Source organism: Lupinus angustifolius, chromosome LG13 (assembly GCF_001865875.1).
Source record: "Lupinus angustifolius cultivar Tanjil chromosome LG13, LupAngTanjil_v1.0, whole genome shotgun sequence".
Classification (NCBI taxonomy): domain Eukaryota; kingdom Viridiplantae; phylum Streptophyta; class Magnoliopsida; order Fabales; family Fabaceae; genus Lupinus; species Lupinus angustifolius.
Genome location: NC_032021.1, coordinates 2,757,003 through 2,778,756, shown reverse-complemented (window position 1 = coordinate 2,778,756; position 21,754 = coordinate 2,757,003). Strand labels below are relative to the sequence as shown.

Sequence of the window (21,754 nt, the reverse complement as noted above, 5' to 3'; positions counted from 1 at the left end):
ATTATATTATTTAATTAAAAGATAACAATGGTATATATATTCATGAAAAATATATGTATTTTAATTAGTAATATAACAAATCAATTATTAGACTCTTTTTATTAAATTTATCAGAAAAAATATCTGTCATATCCTAACTTAGTGTGTTTTTAATTTATGAGTTATTTTCATACAATGATTATTAGCTAAAACATAATCAAATAAATAACATTTAATTATACAATATTTGAATGCTAAAAATATATTCAAATATTTATACACAATGAACATTAATCTAAAATAAAACATAAGCATTTAAGAGATATGCTAAAAAATCCTTATGACTTTATATGATACTTATAAATGTAATCACAAAAAATATGATGAAAAAATGACTCCTTATCTTTATAATTTTATATAGAGAATGTAGATGTGAGATATTATCCAATACAATTTGAATTTTATTTATTGAGTTATTTAAGAATCAAATATTTTCTATAATTACACTTTCAACAAATAAATGCTTATACAAACACATTTATAATTGTTAATATTCTATATATACACTAAAAAATCAATGTTAATATTCCACCTATATGAATGAGAAATATAATGATTTAATACATGATTTATTGATATTATAAAATATATGTATATTATATTTAAAAATTACACAGGTGTAAAAATTACTTTTTGTTGAAGTGTATAACCATACTATTATATTTAAAAAATTGGAACTACATACTATATTTTAGATTATAAGAGTAGAAGTGACGCAGATTAAGGCTATGAACCACCTTAAATGTCACATGGTTATTATATTTTCACAAATATAGATATGAAAGAGTGGAACTGGATATCGGATTATTAGGGTGAAACAAATCTTAATCTTAATTCTAATTTGATAATGATATATTAGAATGTACAAGTGGGAAGATGAAATGACCACATTATTTTATTACACAAACACACCGTGATAACTGATAGTGTTAGGTAATCCCATATTAGAGAAAGAGTGATTAGGGAGTGAGAAATTGAGCAAGTTCCCGCCATTTATAACCACTCTCACTCGCTCCTCTATCACCATGTCCAAACCACCCTCCGCCTTCGACGCCCTTATGTCCGCCGCACGCGCCGCCGCAAAAAAGAAACCTCCTCACTCAACAACCTCTTCCCCTAAGAAACGAAAATCTCCACCTCCCCCAACCCCCGCTCCCGCTTCAACCTTGAACCCTAGCAGCAACCCTAAAACCCTTGATTCTCAGGACTCCGTGAAACCTGAACCGCCACCGAAGAAGCTTCGCAATGTGTCTAATTCTTCTTCGCTGGAGAAGAACGCTGAATTGAAGAAATTAGCTCCACTGCTGAAGAAGAAACCCTCCGAGTTCAAACCTAGCTCCGTAGCTACATGGGAGAAGGGTGATCCCGTTCCGTTTCTGTTCCTTTCTCTAGCGTTTGATATGATTTCAAAAGAATCCGGAAGGATTGTTATTACTGATATAGTGTGCAATCTTTTGAGGACTGTGATATATACTACACCTGAGGATTTGATCCCTGTTGTTTATCTTTCCGCGAATCGGTGCGTGCATATTTGGTTTTGATTAATCGTATTGGTGGTGGGAAATGATTATAAGCTATGTATGTTTTGAATGCAAAATAGCATATAATTTAAGTGTGATTTAGGATTGCGCCGGCGCATGAAGGGTTAGAATTGGGAATTGGAGATGCTTCCATTATCAAGGGGCTCGCTGAGGCATGTGGAAGGACTGAAGCACAGATTAAGAAGCAGTATAAGGTGATTCTTTTTGGATGTGTTCTTGCTTTTCCGTATTTTTTGATATAGAAATTGTTTCCAAGAGTTGGAGTTTTGATCAATAAAGTGGTGTTTGTTGTTTCTTATTTGGTAGGAAAAAGGTGATTTAGGAATTGTTGCCCAAGCAAGCCGGTCTTCCCAATCTATGATGCGGAAACCTGATCCATTGACAATTAGGAAGGTTTTCAAAACCTTCCATCTTATTGCCAAGGTTATTCTTATCTATCCTTTTCAGTCCCTCTACTCGAGCATGTGGTTTGTTGTTTTAGATTTAGGTATTAATTAGTGTTTAGTATTGTTTGAGGAATCTTCTTTCTCAGAGATTTTGATCCATTACATATACTTTGTATTAGTGGTGATGTGCATGCAACTTAAGCTTATCTGCTGATGCATAGAGGGGGAATTTAAAATTATTAGATTACATTTCATTTTCATGATTGAGTATGATTGAAGACAACAAGTAAAAGGACAAGCCTTTTTTTGGGATAACTAGTTTGGTTGTGTTCTCTAATGATGGTAATAATAGTAAAGTAATTTGTACTAAAAAAGTAGAATGCACAAGTATGAATTTAGAGATGAGGTTATATTGAAGACTTGGAGTCCGTTATTGAAGCTCTATTCAGATAATGTCCATAAAACTCTGACAACCGTTTTCAGCTAATTTTTGTTAATACTTGATTATGGTTGACACTTTATTTGAGTTTAATATGCTGTATCAACATAACCTGTTTGAGAGGGATTCTCATTTGATATCATTTTTCTATCTTGCAGGTATTTATATTTTGCTAATTTACCAAAAACTGTGTTCTATTCCTGTTTTTATCTTTAAACATGTTGTTCTCTGTTTGGCAACTTTGGTAGAGGTTAATCAGTGTAGTCTCTAGCCTATGAGAAGGATAGAGGAATTTTTTGGAATTTGGAAGAATTGTTGATGGGAGCTGAATGTTGCTAGAATTTGTTATTAATTTGCCCTTATTTCTAAATGTGTACAGGAATCTGGAAAAGACAGTCAAGAGAAGAAAAAGAATCATATCAAAGCACTCCTTGTTGCAGCAACTGATTGTGAACCTCAATATCTAATCCGCTTGTTACAGGTTGAAAATATAATTCTATTGAAATAATGTGACCGACTTACTTGTTCATGTCAATTACTCTGACTTTGCTTTTTAGGCTAAGTTGCGAATTGGGTATGCTGAGCAAACTCTCCTAGCTGCATTAGGCCAAGCTGCAGTATACACTGAAGAACATTCTACAGCACCTCCTGAAGTTCAGTCTCCTTTCGAAGAGGTAATCTAATCTCATTGAGATTGGGAAGTATGGTACAGAGAGTTATTGTTTAAATGGCTCATTCTTTTATGAGACTAGGGTGAATGATAATGTGTGTTTTGGGATTTAGACCTTTGTGAGTTCATCAACATTATAAGTTGGGGGTGGGGGCTTGCTGCTGCAATAGGTTTTTGTGCAGTTATCTGTGCTTTCTGGTGAAGATACTAACCTTTTTCCTTAGTTATTATGCATTTTTTTAGCATGAAATAGGCTATAGAAATTGATTAAATTTCCTTTCCAATTAGATATTTAAAAAAAATCTGATTTTATTTTGCACCAGGCTTCAAAGATTGTTAAACACGTTTATTCTGTTCTTCCGGACTATGACAAAATAGCATCTGCATTGCTTGCACATGGTGTATGGGAGCTTCCAAAGACATGTACGTTTACTCCTGGCGTTCCAGTTGGACCAATGCTGTCAAAAGCAACCAAAGGTGTATCTGAAGTTCTAAATAAATTTTAGGATGTGGAGTTTACCTGTGAATATAAATATGATGGAGAGCGTGCCCAGGTGATATTTCATGGTCAAAACATCCATCAGAAGTATATTGTTTATGATGCTTATTATATAACATTAGCCTTGATGCAACAGATACATTACATGGAAAATGGCGCCGTTGAGGTTTACAGTAGAAATGCAGAACAGAACACTGGGAAGTTTCCTGATGTTGTTGCTGCAGTTTCAAGGTAAATAAAAACTGAATTGAGGATATCATATTTGAGGATTGATAGCATCTTTTTGGATCTGTTGCGAACACTTCCTTAGCAACATGAAACTGCATTTGAAGCAAACAATCTTACATTTTGAATATAGTGAGATAAGTAACTGAATTGCTTCTCAGTACATTCTTTTTCTATCTTCACAGTTTCTGATATTTGCTGTTAGTGAACAGGTTAAAGAAATCAAATGTATCATCATTTGTTCTTGATTGTGAGCTTGTTGCATATGATCGTGCTAAGAAGAAAATCCTTCCTTTCCAGGTACTCTTATGCCGGTACTGTATTTTGTAAGCGTTAATTCATTATATTAAGCAGTTGTAAGATTAGAGTATTAGGCATATGTTTACGACCTAATATCTTGACAGGTTCTTAGTACCCGGGCTCGCAAAAATGTCACTATGAACGATATAAAGGTTGATGTTTGCATATTTGCTTTTGATTTGTTATATCTTAATGGGAAAGCACTTCTTCAGGAAAACCTGAAAATCCGTAGAGAGGTACCAATTTTATTCTTTCTCTGCCAATTGCTCACTTTATTGTTTTCTTTAATAAGTATTTTAAGTCCTTCCTATATAACTGGCTGAAAAGTGGAAACCTAACAGAAGCTGGTTCACTTTTTAAGACAATTTGAAGGCGTCCCCAGAAATATAAAGGTGACAACTGTAGATTTTGGGTCAACATCCTGTCTTGGCACACTAGATAAAGACAGGGTTGGAAATGAATGCATTAGGGAGAAAGTTAGAGTAACTCCTGTTGTAAAAAAATGGTAGAATCGTGCCTTAGGTGCTTTGGACATGTGCGACGGAGACCAGTAGAAGCTCCCCATAAGGAGAGTAGATCAAATGGAGGCTAGTCCAATTCCTAGAGGAAGAGGCAAAGCAAGAAAAACCATAGGCGAAATGATTAAGAAAGACTTAGAGATCAATGCTTTATCGATAAACATGATTTATGATATAATATTATGGTGTCATTCATTCCATGTAGCCGATCCCACCCAGTGAGGTAAAGACTTGGTTGTTGTTATATCATGTCTGGCACAGCCTAGGTAGATTATTGTATAATGTATTGTAGTGTTTGGTTTTTATGCTTCGGTAAAAAAGTTTTCCCTTGGCCAACTTCGATAGCTTTTAACTTGGTGTTAAACATTGATTCAGTAAGTGCTAGCAAACTGAGGTTAGGAGTTATATTCACATTCTGGTATTGCATGAGCCCGGATCAGAGAAGATTGTTGGCCTTGCTCCAAGCATATTGCTTTGGTACATTGTTGATTGGAACAAATTTAATTGTGGTACTTGGGCTTGTGCACTTAAGTAGATTATTTCAGCACTGACTAATAGCTAAAGCTTTTTAGCCTTTTGTTAAGTGCCCAATCAAATACATGTTGGAAATAGAAATGCAATTAATCCTTGTTGGGGAACTCAAAAGGTTGTGCTCTTAAGTTTGCTAGAGACGCCAATTGGACTCTGTTATGCTGTTTTTCAAATGTTAATGCTCAAGCATAATTAGTAATTAAATATCATGTATTTGTTATTAACTGTCTTCTCCCATTAATCATGGGCTTTATAAGTACGAACTATATGTTGACGGGTGCCTGAATTTCTCTCCGTAGCATCTCTATGCCTCTTTTGAGGAAGAATCTGGATTTTTTCAGTTTGCAACAGCAATAATATCAAATGATGTTGAGGAAGTACAGAAATTTCTTGACCAAGCTGTTGATGCAAGGTATTTCTTAATTCTTCTATTTAAATTGAATTTACATTGGTAAAATTTTCATTATCCAAGTTGGTATCATTTGAGCATAATTTAGTATACTCTGTAAGTTATGTTAATGTGGTTTGAACTATGTATCAAAAGCATTTGATAGGCATTGATATGGCATCAGAGTTGCTATTTAATTGTATGTTTAACTTCCACAGTTATTCCAACTTTGGTTTTTATTGCCACAATTTGAATGAGAATTATAAACGTGTGGCTTTTCTCTTGATTTTAGTTGTGAGGGATTAATTATTAAAACATTAAATGATGATGCTACATATGAACCTTCCAAGCGGTCACTCAACTGGCTAAAACTGAAGAAAGATTATATGGAGAAGTAAGGATGTGATAATGTTTTTTCTTAATTCACCTTTATCTCAATGGATTTGTATTTATTCTTTGGCTCTAATTTGCAGTATAGGGGACTCACTAGATTTGGTACCTATTGCTGCTTTCCATGGTCGTGGGAAACGTACAGGTTACTTCATAAGGATACCCTTTTTAATGTGTTTGTGCCTTTATTGCATAATATTAGGCCCTTGGGATTTCCTGTATACTGATATTGTAACTTTTAGCTCAAAGCAGTCTGAATTGAGATGGTGGCATGTTGTCTTGTAGGAGTCTATGGTGCCTTTCTACTTGCTTGCTATGACAACAACAATGAAGAATTCCAAAGTATTTGTAAAATAGGTGAGTGTTTACATGTTAAGTCATTACTGATTTCTTTTGTCTATTAAACTTATGTTTCATAATATTCATGTTATGGTGGGTAGGAACGGGATTCTCTGAAGAAATGCTCGAAGAAAGATCTACTAGTCTTCGTTCTAAAGTGATTCCCAAGCCAAAGGTCCCTGCCTCTCTTGTTTCTCTTTGGAGCTGGTTTGAGTCTTAATATTTATGAACTAATTTACTTAATTCCAGGCATACTATAGATATGCAGAGACAATCAACCCTGATGTCTGGTTTGAAACCAGTGAGGTAAGAGTAATTGGGCTTTTCTTGGTATGTTCATTAATTTTGTTTTCTGGATTTGTCTGTTAAGTCTACTCTCATTAATGAGTTTTCATATGCTTAACTCTTGCTGGTAGTACTGTCCAATTGTTTTGATTTTCCTATTACTTAAATGGAATCTGGAAGCATTTTCATACTGTTGGTGATAGCTGATGCTATCATGATGGGACACTTAAGCATGGTTGAAAGGTCACCTAATTTGATCAAGTGGTTAGAATGGGAGGAGAGTTTATATGTTTTGTTTTTTATGTGGCGTTTTGGTTACAATGGACTCTTTGGAGGTGCATAATTAAGTAAAATGTGGAGGGTAATGCATGCAATTAGCCAACTATGTGATCTTTTTCATTTTTACAATTCCGGGCACAGTGCCTTGTATGCTAATGATAAAGGGTACTTAATCATTTCCCCTAGCTTATTATTATGGCAATGTAATTGTAAACAAGGGAAAGATCTAGAGTAGACAGGAATTTTTGCTATTACCTTGTTAATACACACCTGTGGTGGCAAGGCTCCCCAGACCCCACTAAAAGGGAGCTTTGTGCGCTAGGCCGCCCTTTTTACCTTTTTAATGCACACACATCGGAACATTTACGTATGCTCGCCATTGAAATTGATCTTATTTCATGCAGGTGTGGGAGGTGAAAGCTGCAGACTTGACCATTAGCCCTGTTTACCGTGCTGCAGTGGGCATAGTAGATTCAAATAAGGTATTAGAAACTATGAATTAATGATGGAAATGCTAGAAGTTTCATTTCACTTTGGAACTGTCTGTTTGAATGTTACCATTGGTTAATCGATAATGGTTGATTTTAACTTCTATTGGTTGTGCTTTTATTTGCAATGAAGGGCATTTCACTTCGGTTCCCACGTTTAATTCGTGTGCGACCTGACAAAGCTCCGGAAGAGGCCTCATCATCTGAGCAGGTAAGTACAGTCTTGAATATTTGACCAATTCATACCTTAGAACATTGAAATAGTAACGTGGAAATGTAAAACCTAATTCCTTTGTCAATCTTGACTCATGTTTTCAGGTTGCCGATATGTATAATGCCCAAAAACATAATCATGTGAACAACCAAGATGAGGATGAAGATGATTGAGGATAAATCCTGACTCATTCATGCTGTTTAACCATAAAATTTCAGCATTGCTCTCTGATAATCCCATTTGAGTAGACGCGTAGATGCAAATTATTTTCCTTAAGCGTAGGTGAGTAGGTCAGGGACCATAACTGCTTATTCGACATTACAGGAAATTCAGTGTGCGATTCGGAGTAAGCTCAGGGAGAGTTGAAACAGTATGCATTTGCCCTTTAAACAGAATGTTATATTTTTATCATTTTTCGGATGGGACACTTAGTACTGCTTGTAGTCTTGTACAAATACACGTTTTGTTCTTTTAACATGGTGCTCTGCAGTTTAAGGCTGCTACCATTGGCAAAAAAACAGTGCTTAAAAGTTGTTCACATGTTCATAGCATCTCAATACTAAAGCTCGTTTGTCAAATGATTCCCAGGGCATGTATATCTGGAGCTATATCTTTCGTTTTTCATTTTGTAAAATAATGCAGTGGACCTTCTTTCTAACTCTAGATACTAATGTTGAATGTCTCATAACACTAACAATCGAAGTGACTCTTTAGGTCCATGATATAATATAATTATTCATAAGTGTGCAAAGCAAAATATAAACTAATACAGCCACGCAAAGAAGCATGTGTCTCACAACTACTTACATAAATGCAAAGGATAATAATGATAGGACTTGTAAATTTCCAGTCTTTAAATTCAACCAATATTTCAATTCGGCTTTCATGTTCACTCTCTCGCCTCACTTGAACACATGATATACGCGTCGTTAACAATAATGGATGAATTAAATACTCCTCTTTGTCCAGTAGCAAATGGTCAACTTTTCGCCATCTCATGCCATCCAAATAAACTAATCAAACAAGTGACGTATTTTTTTATTATTTTCAATTCCATATTATTGTGGGGGTAGTGTAAGAATTTATGTAATTTATCGATAAAATATGTATACATTGATGGTGTAGGTGTTCTTTATACTGTCCGTAAATCATTCATCATTCTTAGGTTAATCGTCATTAATTTTCATTACTTTAAATTACACTGCTATATAAGTATTATATCCTTTGTAGGGTAGTTTTCAGTTATGTAGAGAACTGTGCATTGACGTAATATCCAACTAAATAAAATACTATTGAGGATAATACTAAATTAAGACCAAATTTAGTTGACTAAATTTCAAGATATTGAGCTAAATCATTGCAAATCCCTGCATAGATGCCTTGTCATCACGGGTATTGGCTTCAAATTTGTTAGCAAAGCAGACAACAACGTAGCAAAGTTATACTTAATAATATAAATATAGATAGAGGTATAGGTTATGTACACATACTTATAATCCATAGCTGGAGCTGGACCCAAGTAACATGATATTACAAATATCCCACTTTTTTTGTTTTGTTGTCATGATGCTCAAATCCAAACTGAAACAATAAAGTTTTGTTTACAATAAGTTATTAACTTCATGATTAGAGTGGAAAGTGTTATCTCAACCCCACACATGGAAGTTTAAAAAAATCATAGCATGTTAAAATGTGACATGATATGACTAACAGTGCACATAATAGTAGGATATTGTATCCATTAAATATAAAGAAAACAAATGATGAGAACGTAGGCTATACACAATTTTGCGTAAAGATTAGAGTTGAATAGCTGCTGAAGCAAGTAATCTGATTATTTGAATGGTTATCTGACCAAGATTCCTACCATAAAATTCCTCCAATGGAATCATATTTCTTATAGAATGTCCCTATTCGATATTATCATTTAGGTCACGCATACTAATCACTTGCCTTTGACCTTAAGACAAACCCACATTGCTCATTCTTTAAACGGACGAATCATATATAATCTACAACTTGTCCCGTCAACAAAATTAGACAAATATTAAAAGTGTTCTAAGATTCATGTTAAAGAATTCAAAGTAAAAATAGATGTTAATTATATAAGTGCATGATGACCCTTAAAAAGTAAAATTAAGCCCCACACGTCAGCTTTCTTTTGAACCCTACTTCTTTCATTGGTTAAATTACCATCTAAACCGTCATTTCAAAAAGAATATAAATCTAAATTGTTGAACTTAAGAAAATAAAATATTCCTTGAGATAAATTATTTATTTTATTCACTAAAATTATGACATATCTTATTTTTTGTTTATAAAAGTATATCTATAGAAACAAATTAAATATGAAACATATCATAATTTTAATAATAATAGTCATGAAAGATAACTTATTTGAATCAAATATTTTATTATCTTAACTTAATCACTTTCACTGTTTAATACTTTCTTTCCCCAAATTATGTGTGTTTCTAAAGGAGGAAATTATTGTTTTGCGTGTACGAGACTTGTTAGTTGTTAATTATTATAGAAAAAAACATGTCCCATACTTTCCCTTTCTCTTGTATGATACACAACTCACGATAGCCATGGCCACCTTTCATTTTCATTTCTCGTTTACTTAAAGATGTTTATAAGTGAATTAATTAGTTGGTGTATTTGTTTGAATTCAATCCAGATTCCATAATAATTGGAGTTCATGTGGCTAGAGCTTATTCTAGATTAATCACAATTCTCCCAACTCTGGATCCTTAAGAATACGCATGAATTTGTTAGAGATCATCGCAATTCATATTTATTTTATTTGACTCAGAATAAAATTGAATTCATGGATACTTGTAACTTTTTTTATATAAAAAAAAGTATTCCTCACCCGAACTAATATTTTTTGGTCTATTGAATAGTATTCATTAGCCCTTTCAACATATAGTACTTAGAATGGTTGAATATTTAACTTAGTTTAATATTTAAGGATGTAATGAGATTTTAAATCACTAAATCAACATCTTAATGCTATGTGTGCATTTAAATGGGTCTGAATTTAAATTATTAGCTGTCTAGTAACAATCTCAATTTAATTATTTAAATTAAACAATGCATCCGAATTTCATTCCCAACTCCATTAATCCATTAAGAATAATAATATTAAAAGAAAAGGGAATTCCTTTTAAACTTTTTCTTAAAAATAATAAAATCTAGCTGTTCTGAGCATCTAGACTAGTATAATGGCACAGCACTGCGCATCAAATGCAATCCACAGTTTTGAACTACTTGTACCTTACCTTCTTAGCTGTATACTCCCTGTTTCTTCCTCAAACAGAATCTGAGTTGTGTAATTGTATAAGACCTTGCTAGATTTCAAAACAATCAAAAGTAAATAATTGAATTCTTGTTAATGACATTTGTTGTAATAGATAACTAGTTTCTCATTCATAAACCCTTAGCAATATAAAAAACAAAAGTTGTCATAATGATTTGATGTATTAAGATATATAACTTAACCCGTTAATATAATAATAATGTCACAAATATTAATTGGACCACCAAAATGCACACACCACATGAAATGGGGACAGCTCAATCATTTGACTAGATAAATAGTGAACTAATAAAAGCTGCTTAATAACCTTGACCCTCGCCATGCACCATTCTGATCCATCACCATTCACCATGTGACCTCTGAAACAAACCTCCTCTCTCTTTCTATACTTGTCTCTCTTTTCTTGTTTATAAATTCTATACACCCTGAAATAATAATGATAATAAGAAAATAACAAAAGCTTTAACCATCTTGGTTTGACTGTATTTATTAAATCCAAACTCATTATCCAAATAAAAAGAGTATTAATCATGATAGTGTAAGTATTTTTTATATTCTCTCAAGAGGAAATTATTTACTATTCATATATTAACTATAACCAATTTTCAAATAAAACTAAAATAAATCAATAATAAACAATGTACCAATATAAAAAACTTTACATTTTAAACTAATAGACAAACACAACTCCCATTTGTTTATTCTTGGTGCAAAAACGAAGTGCTAACAGAACATTTCCCACTATTTCTTCATCTCTACTTCTTCCCTAACCAGAATCGAAAACACTCTGTGAACTACTTATTGTTACACCTTTCACACCTTCAACACCACTCTCCTTTACCTTATTATTCGTTCTATTTTTGGTTTGAATTTAAATGAAATGTTGGAGCAAAAAAGACCCACAAAGAGTACTACTACTAGAGGGTTCTATGTTAAGATGAAAATCCTTCACAAACATGGAAGACCTCAACAAGAAAAAAATTCTTGTTGTTTCTACACATATTACAAATGGCTTCTTTGGCTCTCTCTATCCCTTTATTTCTTCACCTCATATCTCATCACCAACAACAACAACAACAACAACTCAAGAAACACCAGAATACTCTCACAATCAGAATCCACGAACATCACCATAACTCCAATAATTACAAATTCAAAAGACCAGCAACAAAGTAACTCTTTGTTGAAGAATATGAAGGTGTTTGTGTATGATTTACCACCAAAATTCAACACGGTTTGGCTTCAAAATAAAAGGTGCAAAACCCATTTGTTTGCGTCCGAAGTTGCTATTCACAGAGCACTATTGAGTTCTGAAGTTCGAACCTTTGACCCTTATGATGCTGACTTTTTCTTCGTCCCAGTTTATGTTTCTTGTAACTTCAGCGCCGTCAATGGCTTCCCCGCGATTGGTCACGCGCGTTCTCTAATCGCGTCAGCAGTTAAACTCATCTCCGAAGAATACATATTTTGGAACCGAAGCAGAGGTTCCGACCATGTTTTTGTTGCGTCCCACGATTTTGGCTCTTGTTTTCACACTCTGGTACGTTGTTAACACAAATTTACTCTTTTACATGTTTTGTATCCGTTGTTAAAAACATGAAGCGTTGTTCTTAAGTTACTTTCATAGATTCGATTCTGAAAATGATTTTTTTTTTTTCAATTTCTGTTTTTTTTAAAGGAGGACGTGGCAATGGAAGATGGGGTGCCAGAAATAATGAAGAACTCCATTGTGTTACAGACTTTTGGGGTTGTTCACAAACATCCGTGCCAAGAGGTTGAGAATGTGGTGATACCACCGTACGTTTCGCCGGAAAGTGTACGGAGCACGATGAAGAATGCTCCGATGAACAGGCGGCGAGATATTTGGGTGTTCTTCCGGGGCAAAATGGAGGTTCATCCTAAGAACGTCAGTGGACGATTTTACAGCAAGTAATGCACTGATTAATATTTTTCACTTTATTTTCTGCTTTGCATTAATTTTGGATATACTTTTCTTTTTATATTTTTAACTTTTTTTAATGTTTTTTTGAAATATAATAAATATTTATATATTTTATACCCTAAATCTATTTCTAAAGTGTATTAAATGATTATATTTTAATCTGTTTTAAAAAATTACATCATTTCAACATTTCTTACACTATACTCATAACCTTAAACATACTAACATAAAAAATATGGAATATATGGGGTGTAAAGTATAATATGATGTTTTAAATTACGATCGTGATTGCTATAGTAGTTGTGGTTATTGCGATTTATATTATTGTGGCCGTTGTGATGTGATGTGAATTATTTTATGATTAAAAAAATATTTTTGAATTTGATGTAAGCTGATACCGTCTGATATGAACAATGCGGTCAGGAATAGTTCGATGCGATTTTGTTGCCACCTAATCATTATGATCCTAAATCTCACAACAATATTATTGTGCAATTTAAATCACTAATACAACATGTAAAATAAAAATATCACACTAATTAAAAGTTGAATAAATGATGATGTAAAAAAGTTATCATGCAGATTATACATATAATTTAAGAAATAAAAAATAAAATAAAAGTTAAATACAGTTTATTTTATGGAAAATTATATTAAAAATGAAGAAATAGAAGTGTAAAAAAAGAGTACAATAAGAAAAATATATAAAGGTTTATTGGTTTTGAAAGAGGACAACGCATAATCGCATATGTTTAAATAAGATAACAAATATATAGAGATTATATTAACAATTTTACTGTTTTGACATTGAAGGAAAGTGCGCACGGTGATATGGCAAAAATTCAACGGTGACCGGAGGTTTTACCTACGAAGGCATAGGTTTAGCGGTTACCAGTCAGAGATTGCTCGTTCTGTTTTCTGTCTATGTCCTTTAGGGTGGGCCCCATGGAGTCCAAGACTGGTTGAATCAGTCGCCTTAGGTTGCGTACCAGTTGTTATAGCGGATGCTATCCGGTTGCCCTTCGCCTCCGCCGTGAAATGGGCCGATATATCGGTCACGGTGGCGGAGAAGGACGTGGGTAACCTGGCGGAGATACTCGAGCACGTGGCGGCGACAAACTTGAGCGAAATACAAAGGAACTTGTGGGACCCAATGACTAGACAGGCTCTGCTTTTCAATAATCAGGTCATTGAAGGTGATGCCACGTGGCAGGTGTTGCGTGCATTGAGTGAGAAGCTGAATAGGTCTTATAGAAGCTCCAGGGTTTCACGCCAATTGGAATTTGACACGTAATGATTTGAAATTCTGAGACTGATTTTTATTGAAGGGACAATCCAATAATAAATAATTAGTGGAAGACAGCTGGAATTTCTTCAGAGATGGAATTTGATGTGTGAAAAATGATAAGGTTGAAGATTTTCTTCGACTATGTTAATGCTGACGTGGAGTGTTATTTGATGACATGTCAAGTATTGATTCCAAGACCGTGCGGTTTGGATGAAAAGCGGAAAATGGATTCTCCCATGGTGAAAACGTGAACACTAAACACAAATATCATTACTCGTTTGTAAAAAAAATTGCTGTAAATAAATACTACTACATCATAAGTGGAATATAGTAATTTAAATTATAAGATTGCATTTTTCTCATTTCATAATCCTAGCTGTTGATTAATGATTACTGTATTTTATGAATTTGTTAAACTTTTTTGTACTACCAAATATCCTTCACTTTTTGAAATGAATGATTGTTACTTACAACATGTGTCACTTCTCTAAGAATAGAACGAAAGGAATAGCGGGATTTTATACCAGTATACCAATTTCTGGATTATAATAAATTTGTTGAATTATAAATGGGTAAGGTGGAGTGAAATGATTAATGAGAGATGAAGATTGATGGAGAAGGAAGAGAGAGGAAGTAGGGAATGTGGGGTAACACTGTAACATTGTGTCAGACATTTTAAAAATGTAGTTGTTATGAAAGGTAAATGGTGTCAGTGGTCACGGATGCTGTAAGAGTGTCAAAATCGACGCGCCGTGATAAAATCAAACATTGCGATGCCCAAACCAATAATGTTGTCTACTTCTTGGGTTACTTTTAAGCTCTTTATGAATTTGCTCGAAAATTGATATTTTTGATTGAATTAAGTATTTATTTGGATTTGATCTTAGCTTCATAATGATTGGGTCTGAGTTGGATTTTTCAGTCGTGCACGTTCAGTTTTTTACTTTTTAGATACCGAGAGGAATTATTTGAGTTCAACCTTTTCAATCCCTTTTTATTGTCATTCACAAGACTTGGATGGCTTATATACGAAGGGAATCATGCTCCTTGCTTACACTCTAAATGGATTTGAATTGGATTAATCTAATAAAAAACACAGAAAGTTAAAATTAAAGTATTATATTTAATAATCCATAAATAATTATAATTCTCAAGGTAATTTCATAATCTTGTCATGCCCTTTTGCAAAATGATATTGAGGAAATATTATGACCGGAAGGTAATGTGTAAGGACATGCAATATAAAGATTTATGCTCATTTAATTATATTATTTACTATTTATTTGTATTGTTTTTATTTAAGAGTCAATAACAATTAAAAATAAATAATTAATGATGCAATAATAACATTAAAAAAATATTAAGTTGTCATCACATATATTTTTTTCTTTTCTCAAAAGTTGTTTGTTACTTTAACTTTGATTCTCATGATTATTATCTTAAAACATTATATCTTTATTCGAGAATAAAATATTGTTATTCGTAGGTTATTTATTACACAAATGGATAAACTTTTGGGTTCCATTTTAATTTTCTAGAGAGAAAATTGTTCTTTTTATTTGTTTGTATGCAAAAGTGGGGATTTTTTTCTCTATAATTTTATTTTCCATATATAGTTCAGACATAAACAATAGCATGTAAAGATTAAAAGTATCATTGAGATAAAGGATAATTTTAAAAATATTTATTTAAATTTATATATATAAACATATTACTCGTAATTTTTTAGAAAAAACTATATATGCAATTAAAGTGTAAAAATTTTTACACTATCACTGTATCATTCATCATTTATTTTTAATTATCATTGATCCTTCAAAATAATATAAACAACAGTGGATAATACACAAATTATATATAAATTTTTATATTGTTAATGTATAAGCATTACTCAAATCTTTAATTTATGTGTTACCACCCAAAATAAATTTATAGAAGAAAGAGTTTGTTTGGAGTATTTATTTGTTCTGATATAAATGAGTAATATGAGTTTGGCCCTTATAATGTGTGTTAATATCTATTTTATAAGAGTTTTGATGGACCATCATTCATATATTCTCTCAGTTAATAGATATAAATAGTGATAATATACTCACCATGTCTATTATATTTTTTAGTGGAAAAGTTATCATTTTGCACAAATTTAACCATAGAATTCATGAATATGATGTGACAAAAAATACGAAACCCTTAAGGATGTATTAGATACATGTTTTCGTGCTGAAACTTAGGCCTATCTCAAAAGATTGTTAAAGGGCCCTTTTTGTGGAATTTGCTTTTAAACCTTTCTCCTAGGCCTATTGATTTCATTTTCTCCTTTTTGATCGAAGAAGACTGGCCCATTGCTTTTTTCATGGCTCGTATGTGTGTGATAAAGAACAATCTTAAGTATTAAGGCATGACATTATGGAGGCGTGTAAACATTATAATGAACTAAAATATTTCCATTTGTTTAAAATGATGATTCCAATAATGTTTAAAGAATAAAGAATAGGAGGGAAGAAAGGAATGCCCATGAAGTGCATGGATAGGAACCAACATCAAGTTGGACCGGTCTATTTTGGATCGGTTTTTAGTTTTATTTTTGGACTAGTCTGGATCTAAATACCCATAAATAGAATCTCCTGTAGCACGTTTCTTCAAAATATTATCAACTCAATTCTCAACTCCAAAGCCCATCATCAAGTTGAGCCCATAAATTTTGTTTCTCTCATAATTCAATCTTCAAGATTTATCATAACCCAATATTTTTTTAAAATGCAAAAAAAGAAAGGTATTTTTTTATAATTGTTTTATCGAATGTGTCCTGTAGTTATTTGTCTCCTAGATGACCACATATGACTATTTTCCACATATGTGACCTTAAGATCTTAATTGTCACATATTTTTTCAAAGAGACAGGTGATAATCAATAATTAACCCCTATCATATTTTTCTTTCACGACCTTAATCCACAAAACTATATTGTCATCTTGAAGTAAGCTTCACAGGGCAAGAATCATTCGTCAAAATCAATAATGTGATTTTTTTTTCATTTGTGACCTTGGGTCACAAACGTGTTGTAGAAACAAAAAGATGTAACCTAACATGAACAACAGTAGTACATCAAAAAGGTGGACCATGAATCATAAACCAATATCATATCAGATGAATCATTATGGTACAATAAAAAAATAACCAACAATTGGGATGGTATTGTGAAGTAGAGATAAGGAGGAAGAGGTGAAATGATAAAATGTATACTATAGTTTTTTTTTACTAAAAATTGAGTACGAATCTCAATATCATTTCTCTTTCTATGCTCAATTGTCAGTACAAAGAATTTGATAATACCATCCCCATACAGAACCATCCAAAATATATTTATTTAATTTTATATATAAAAGCATTTTTTGGAATATGTATAACAATATCTAAACATATAATACACAACTACACATCAAAGTTTATCATCCGAGCGTGCAAATTTCACTTTCATTTATCCATTAGTGGTAGGCCAGAAACTCAATTTACATGGTACAACTGTACATAAAATGAATTAAGGTGTGGCCCATTCCGTTATCATTGTTGTTACAAAATACAAATTTATGAACGGACCTTAGCAATGACCATTCCCATAATAGAACAGAGCGAACAATTATTACAAAGGTGGTCCAATGTTATATGAGCAACAAATGTGCATAAGAGAGTTCATTAAAGAGATTGTTTTTTTTTTGTATAAGAATCTGTAGTTCTAAAGTATGTTCCAAATCATATTCCAAACCAATTAAAATATATTATATCATGTTAATTAAAAAAAATATTCATTATTTTTTCTTTTATTATCATTAATTTAAAACATACTTTGACACATAGATATTGTCCTGTTTTTTCAGGTAACATAGTCATTTATTTCTCTTTCCACATCCAAACACGTATTGAGAAAGCATCCAAATCAAATTGATTTCAAAACGATTACAGCAAAGTACTCCTCAAGTAATAATACAACACACCAAAAACAACAAAAACATTCCAATCATTGGAGGGCTTGGACGTTCAACTGCTCTTGCAATTACACTTCAGCATTAACCGTCTCAAAAACCACCCCATAAATAAACTATATCATAACTAATATTTTCAATATAAAGGTAACATAACACACCAACTTGAACCAACTGTCTCATACACATCCAAAAAGTTGATCATATGGTACTTAAAAATATGATTTTTATCAACATCAACAATTTGAATATGTAAGAGACAAATAACTTATTTGGCTAGCATTCTGGGATAAGTGTGTGGTCTCTTCTAGGGTCATGACAATAATTGTAGACCAAGTAGTTGTTTTGGGCCCATTGCATGGATGCAAATTGCTGAGGGCTTAGGCTGTCATAGCCATAGGGTGAGGTAGAGGGTGGTTTGCAAGAGTTAGGGCTTTGAATGGTGCAACCTTGTAATCTGAAGTTTCTGTACCTACCAATGAAGGGTTGGTATCTATAATCTGCTTTGTATTTTCCATTCTCTGTTGCCCATGAAGATGCATCCCACACTGATCCATAGACATACATTGGTCTTGTAGGGTATGTAGCATCACTCTTCCTAGGATACCTCCTTATGGGCACATCATCCACAAAAAATCTGCATTAATTGGTTCCATTATAATAAGACAAACTAGTAAGCTTAATGCCAAAGATCAGACCCCACAAGCGAGGTTTTATCACAAAAACAGGCAAATATGTTTTCAGATTATATGTTTCCCCATGTTTTAATTTTTGTTTAACTTCTTCCAAGGTACAAAAAAAATTATAAAAGTAGGTGGGGTTTGTGAAAAATCTTAATCATCATTACACGAAATGATTAAATAACAAAGGAGCTGTATGCATTATTTATCTCAATTGATAAATGCATGAAAAGACCATAGGTTTATTAGATAGGGGATCATATTCCATTATTATTGTAAAATCATGTTTTCAAGTGAATTCTAGTAAATAAGGGCCAATCATTCTGACTAGATAGTAGATGAGACATACACATAAAGGTAGCACCAAAAAACCTAGTTACACGTTACTTTAAAATGATGCATAAGTAATATCCATCTCTTATCTGCTACATGACAAAATTATAATGGAAGTATAAAAAAATACGTAGGTATATAAAATTATGCATATATGTGGTATGTGACAAAATAAGAACATGTGTATAAAAATTGGACCGAGTCTAAAATGAGTTATAACCATATGGTGAAAACTGAAAACTGCAAATATTAATACATGGATAAGTTTGTGTGTGAGTGTATAATATAACTTGTCTTTAAGTAAGAATGGTTATGCAAGTGCGGACAAATAAAATTCACAACTAAAGATGTTGAAACTGATCAAATTAAGAACATATAGTGCATAAAAATATTACATTATCTCACTGGGTTTCCATAGAATAGCATAGTTGTGAAAATCTTGTGTAGGATCGAACCAAAGATGAAATTTCATCTCTCTTCCTATAATATTCCCATCTCCACTTCCTCTGATGTATACATTTGTTTGCAACACATATGGTTTACCTGGTGTGGTACCAAGGAATTCAATGTCAATTTCATCATGGTTCCCTGGGTGGTCTTGGTTATTTGAAAGCTGCAATTCAGAAATGACAGAACAGAACAATGAAATTTTGCACTAGAAGAAAAAACAAAAATCTGTTTTCAACATTAGCTAAAGTTGTAGACTAATCCTCACATAGATGGATGTTATGACTCCTGCAGTATAACCAGGTTGAAGCTTAATTGCAGCACCAAAGTATCCAGATCGATAAGAGTTAAGTGACTTGAATCCGCTCCCTGTGGTTTAAAATTAGTCATAGTAAGAGTATGCACTAAGGTACTATTTAGTAATCATGAAAAGAATGAACTTTCCATAAGAAATAACAAAGAAATTGAGAGCTATATAGATATAAGACGAAGAGAATAAAGTATATTCTCGTATTAGTATTTTAGTGGTTAGAAAAGTCGTGATATAAGGAGATATTTTATTCTGATGAGACAAATTCACATACCTGAAGTAGAGTCAAGCCATATTGTCAATGAGCCTTGGTCAAGTCTTTGATGCTGAGGTCCCCATAGGTTTCTAAACCCTTGATCAAAGTTAACAGTACTTATTTTAGAAGTAAGGTAGTATCCAGGTGAAGGTGGACGTTGAGCACTAGAAGAAATAATTGATGAGAGTGAAAGAAAAGAAAAGAGAGGAGCCACATAGAGGAAAGAAAATAGTGATGATGGCATTGTAGTGACTCTGCTAAAATGCAGGGTAGGGTATGAGATTATAAGTTAGTTGGTGCTTATGAAAATGTATGGCTACATAGTTGGATATATAAAGGGATTTTTAGGCCCTACAATACCAAAAAGGTGATAAGTTAGTATATTTGGGAATTATAAATGATGACAAAAAATTATCACATTTGTGATAAAGAATAGTATATTTGTGGTGTTGGCTTTTCTCTTATAAAATGTTCATGATGGGTGAACTTCCTTTTCAAGTGAAAAATACTTGTTTGTTACAAACTTATAATGTACCATCACTTAGAAAATTATACATGTAGGAGGAATGAAGCTTTGGTGGTTTAATTGATGACATTGATTTTGTTACCTCTGACATTGATAACTTTAGATATATGCATGGTTGGCCTCACCAAATCATAGAACAATAGCAGTGTAGGACAAGGAATGCTGAAGAGAAAAACATGGGTTGCAAATGTACCACCAAGTTTCTTTGGGAAATGTGATGGGAAAGGATAACTTGGTAATTAATGAAAACTTTCTTCAATTACTTTCTCAATATTGCATTCAATTTCCTCTTGAAAATATACAACCAAGGTTATTATGATAATATTAGAGATCGATAAGAGTTAAGTGACTTGAATCCGCTCCCTGTGGTTTAAAATTAGTCATAGTAAGAGTATGCACTAAGGTACTATTTAGTAATCATGAAAAGAATGAACTTTCCATAAGAAATAACAAAGAAATTGAGAGCTATATAGATATAAGACGAAGAGAATAAAGTATATTCTCGTATTAGTATTTTAGTGGTTAGAAAAGTCGTGATATAAGGAGATATTTTATTCTGATGAGACAAATTCACATACCTGAAGTAGAGTCAAGCCATATTGTCAATGAGCCTTGGTCAAGTCTTTGATGCTGAGGTCCCCATAGGTTTCTAAACCCTTGATCAAAGTTAACAGTACTTATTTTAGAAGTAAGGTAGTATCCAGGTGAAGGTGGACGTTGAGCACTAGAAGAAATAATTGATGAGAGTGAAAGAAAAGAAAAGAGAGGAGCCACATAGAGGAAAGAAAATAGTGATGATGGCATTGTAGTGACTCTGCTAAAATGCAGGGTAGGGTATGAGATTATAAGTTAGTTGGTGCTTATGAAAATGTATGGCTACATAGTTGGATATATAAAGGGATTTTTAGGCCCTACAATACCAAAAAGGTGATAAGTTAGTATATTTGGGAATTATAAATGATGACAAAAAATTATCACATTTGTGATAAAGAATAGTATATTTGTGGTGTTGGCTTTTCTCTTATAAAATGTTCATGATGGGTGAACTTCCTTTTCAAGTGAAAAATACTTGTTTGTTACAAACTTATAATGTACCATCACTTAGAAAATTATACATGTAGGAGGAATGAAGCTTTGGT

The 21,754-nt window shown here is 32.7% G+C and overlaps 3 protein-coding genes and 2 long non-coding RNA genes across 7 annotated transcripts; 3 read left to right on the top strand and 2 right to left on the bottom strand.

The window, feature by feature from the left end:
• Positions 967-7,747, top strand: LOC109363305 (DNA ligase 1-like). Its single transcript, XM_019609524.1, is given in 18 exon segments — positions 967-1,558; positions 1,663-1,774; positions 1,887-2,003; positions 2,785-2,886; positions 2,963-3,079; positions 3,399-3,629; positions 3,711-3,805; positions 4,012-4,099; positions 4,204-4,335; positions 5,448-5,560; positions 5,829-5,930; positions 6,010-6,071; positions 6,212-6,283; positions 6,367-6,440; positions 6,515-6,571; positions 7,234-7,311; positions 7,451-7,528; positions 7,636-7,747. Coding segments are annotated over 18 exon segments (2,193 nt in total). The 5' UTR covers positions 967-1,064; the 3' UTR covers positions 7,705-7,747.
• Positions 11,258-11,653, bottom strand: LOC109325913. Its single transcript, XR_002105197.1, has 2 exons — positions 11,542-11,653; positions 11,258-11,353 (listed from the first exon to the last, which is right to left on the bottom strand). It is a non-coding gene; the product is annotated as an uncharacterized LOC109325913 (long non-coding RNA).
• LOC109325912 (probable glucuronoxylan glucuronosyltransferase IRX7) lies at positions 11,539-14,448 on the top strand. Of its 2 annotated transcripts, XR_002105196.1 has the most exons (4): positions 11,539-12,393; positions 12,532-12,782; positions 13,609-14,168; positions 14,209-14,448. XR_002105196.1 is itself a non-coding variant. In XM_019558526.1 (3 exons), exons 1-3 carry the CDS (start codon positions 11,734-11,736, stop codon positions 14,087-14,089), a joined length of 1,392 nt encoding a protein of 463 aa, XP_019414071.1. In that variant the 5' UTR covers positions 11,539-11,733; the 3' UTR covers positions 14,090-14,448. The 2 variants fall into 2 exon arrangements, 1 of the variants encoding a protein (XP_019414071.1); XM_019558526.1 differs by having other exon boundaries at positions 13,609-14,448.
• Positions 17,957-21,486, bottom strand: LOC109363233 (xyloglucan endotransglucosylase/hydrolase protein 31). 2 transcript variants are annotated; one of them, XM_019609421.1, is made up of 4 exons: positions 21,194-21,486; positions 19,792-19,892; positions 19,472-19,689; positions 17,957-18,700 (listed from the first exon to the last, which is right to left on the bottom strand). In XM_019609421.1, exons 1-4 carry the CDS (start codon positions 21,417-21,419, stop codon positions 18,340-18,342), a joined length of 906 nt encoding a protein of 301 aa, XP_019464966.1. In that variant the 5' UTR covers positions 21,420-21,486; the 3' UTR covers positions 17,957-18,339. The 2 variants fall into 2 exon arrangements, with proteins under 2 accessions (XP_019464966.1, XP_019464965.1); XM_019609420.1 differs by lacking the exon at positions 21,194-21,486 and adding an exon at positions 20,108-20,399.
• On the top strand, positions 20,952-21,274 carry LOC109363234. Its single transcript, XR_002109477.1, has 2 exons — positions 20,952-20,983; positions 21,200-21,274. It is a non-coding gene; the product is annotated as an uncharacterized LOC109363234 (long non-coding RNA).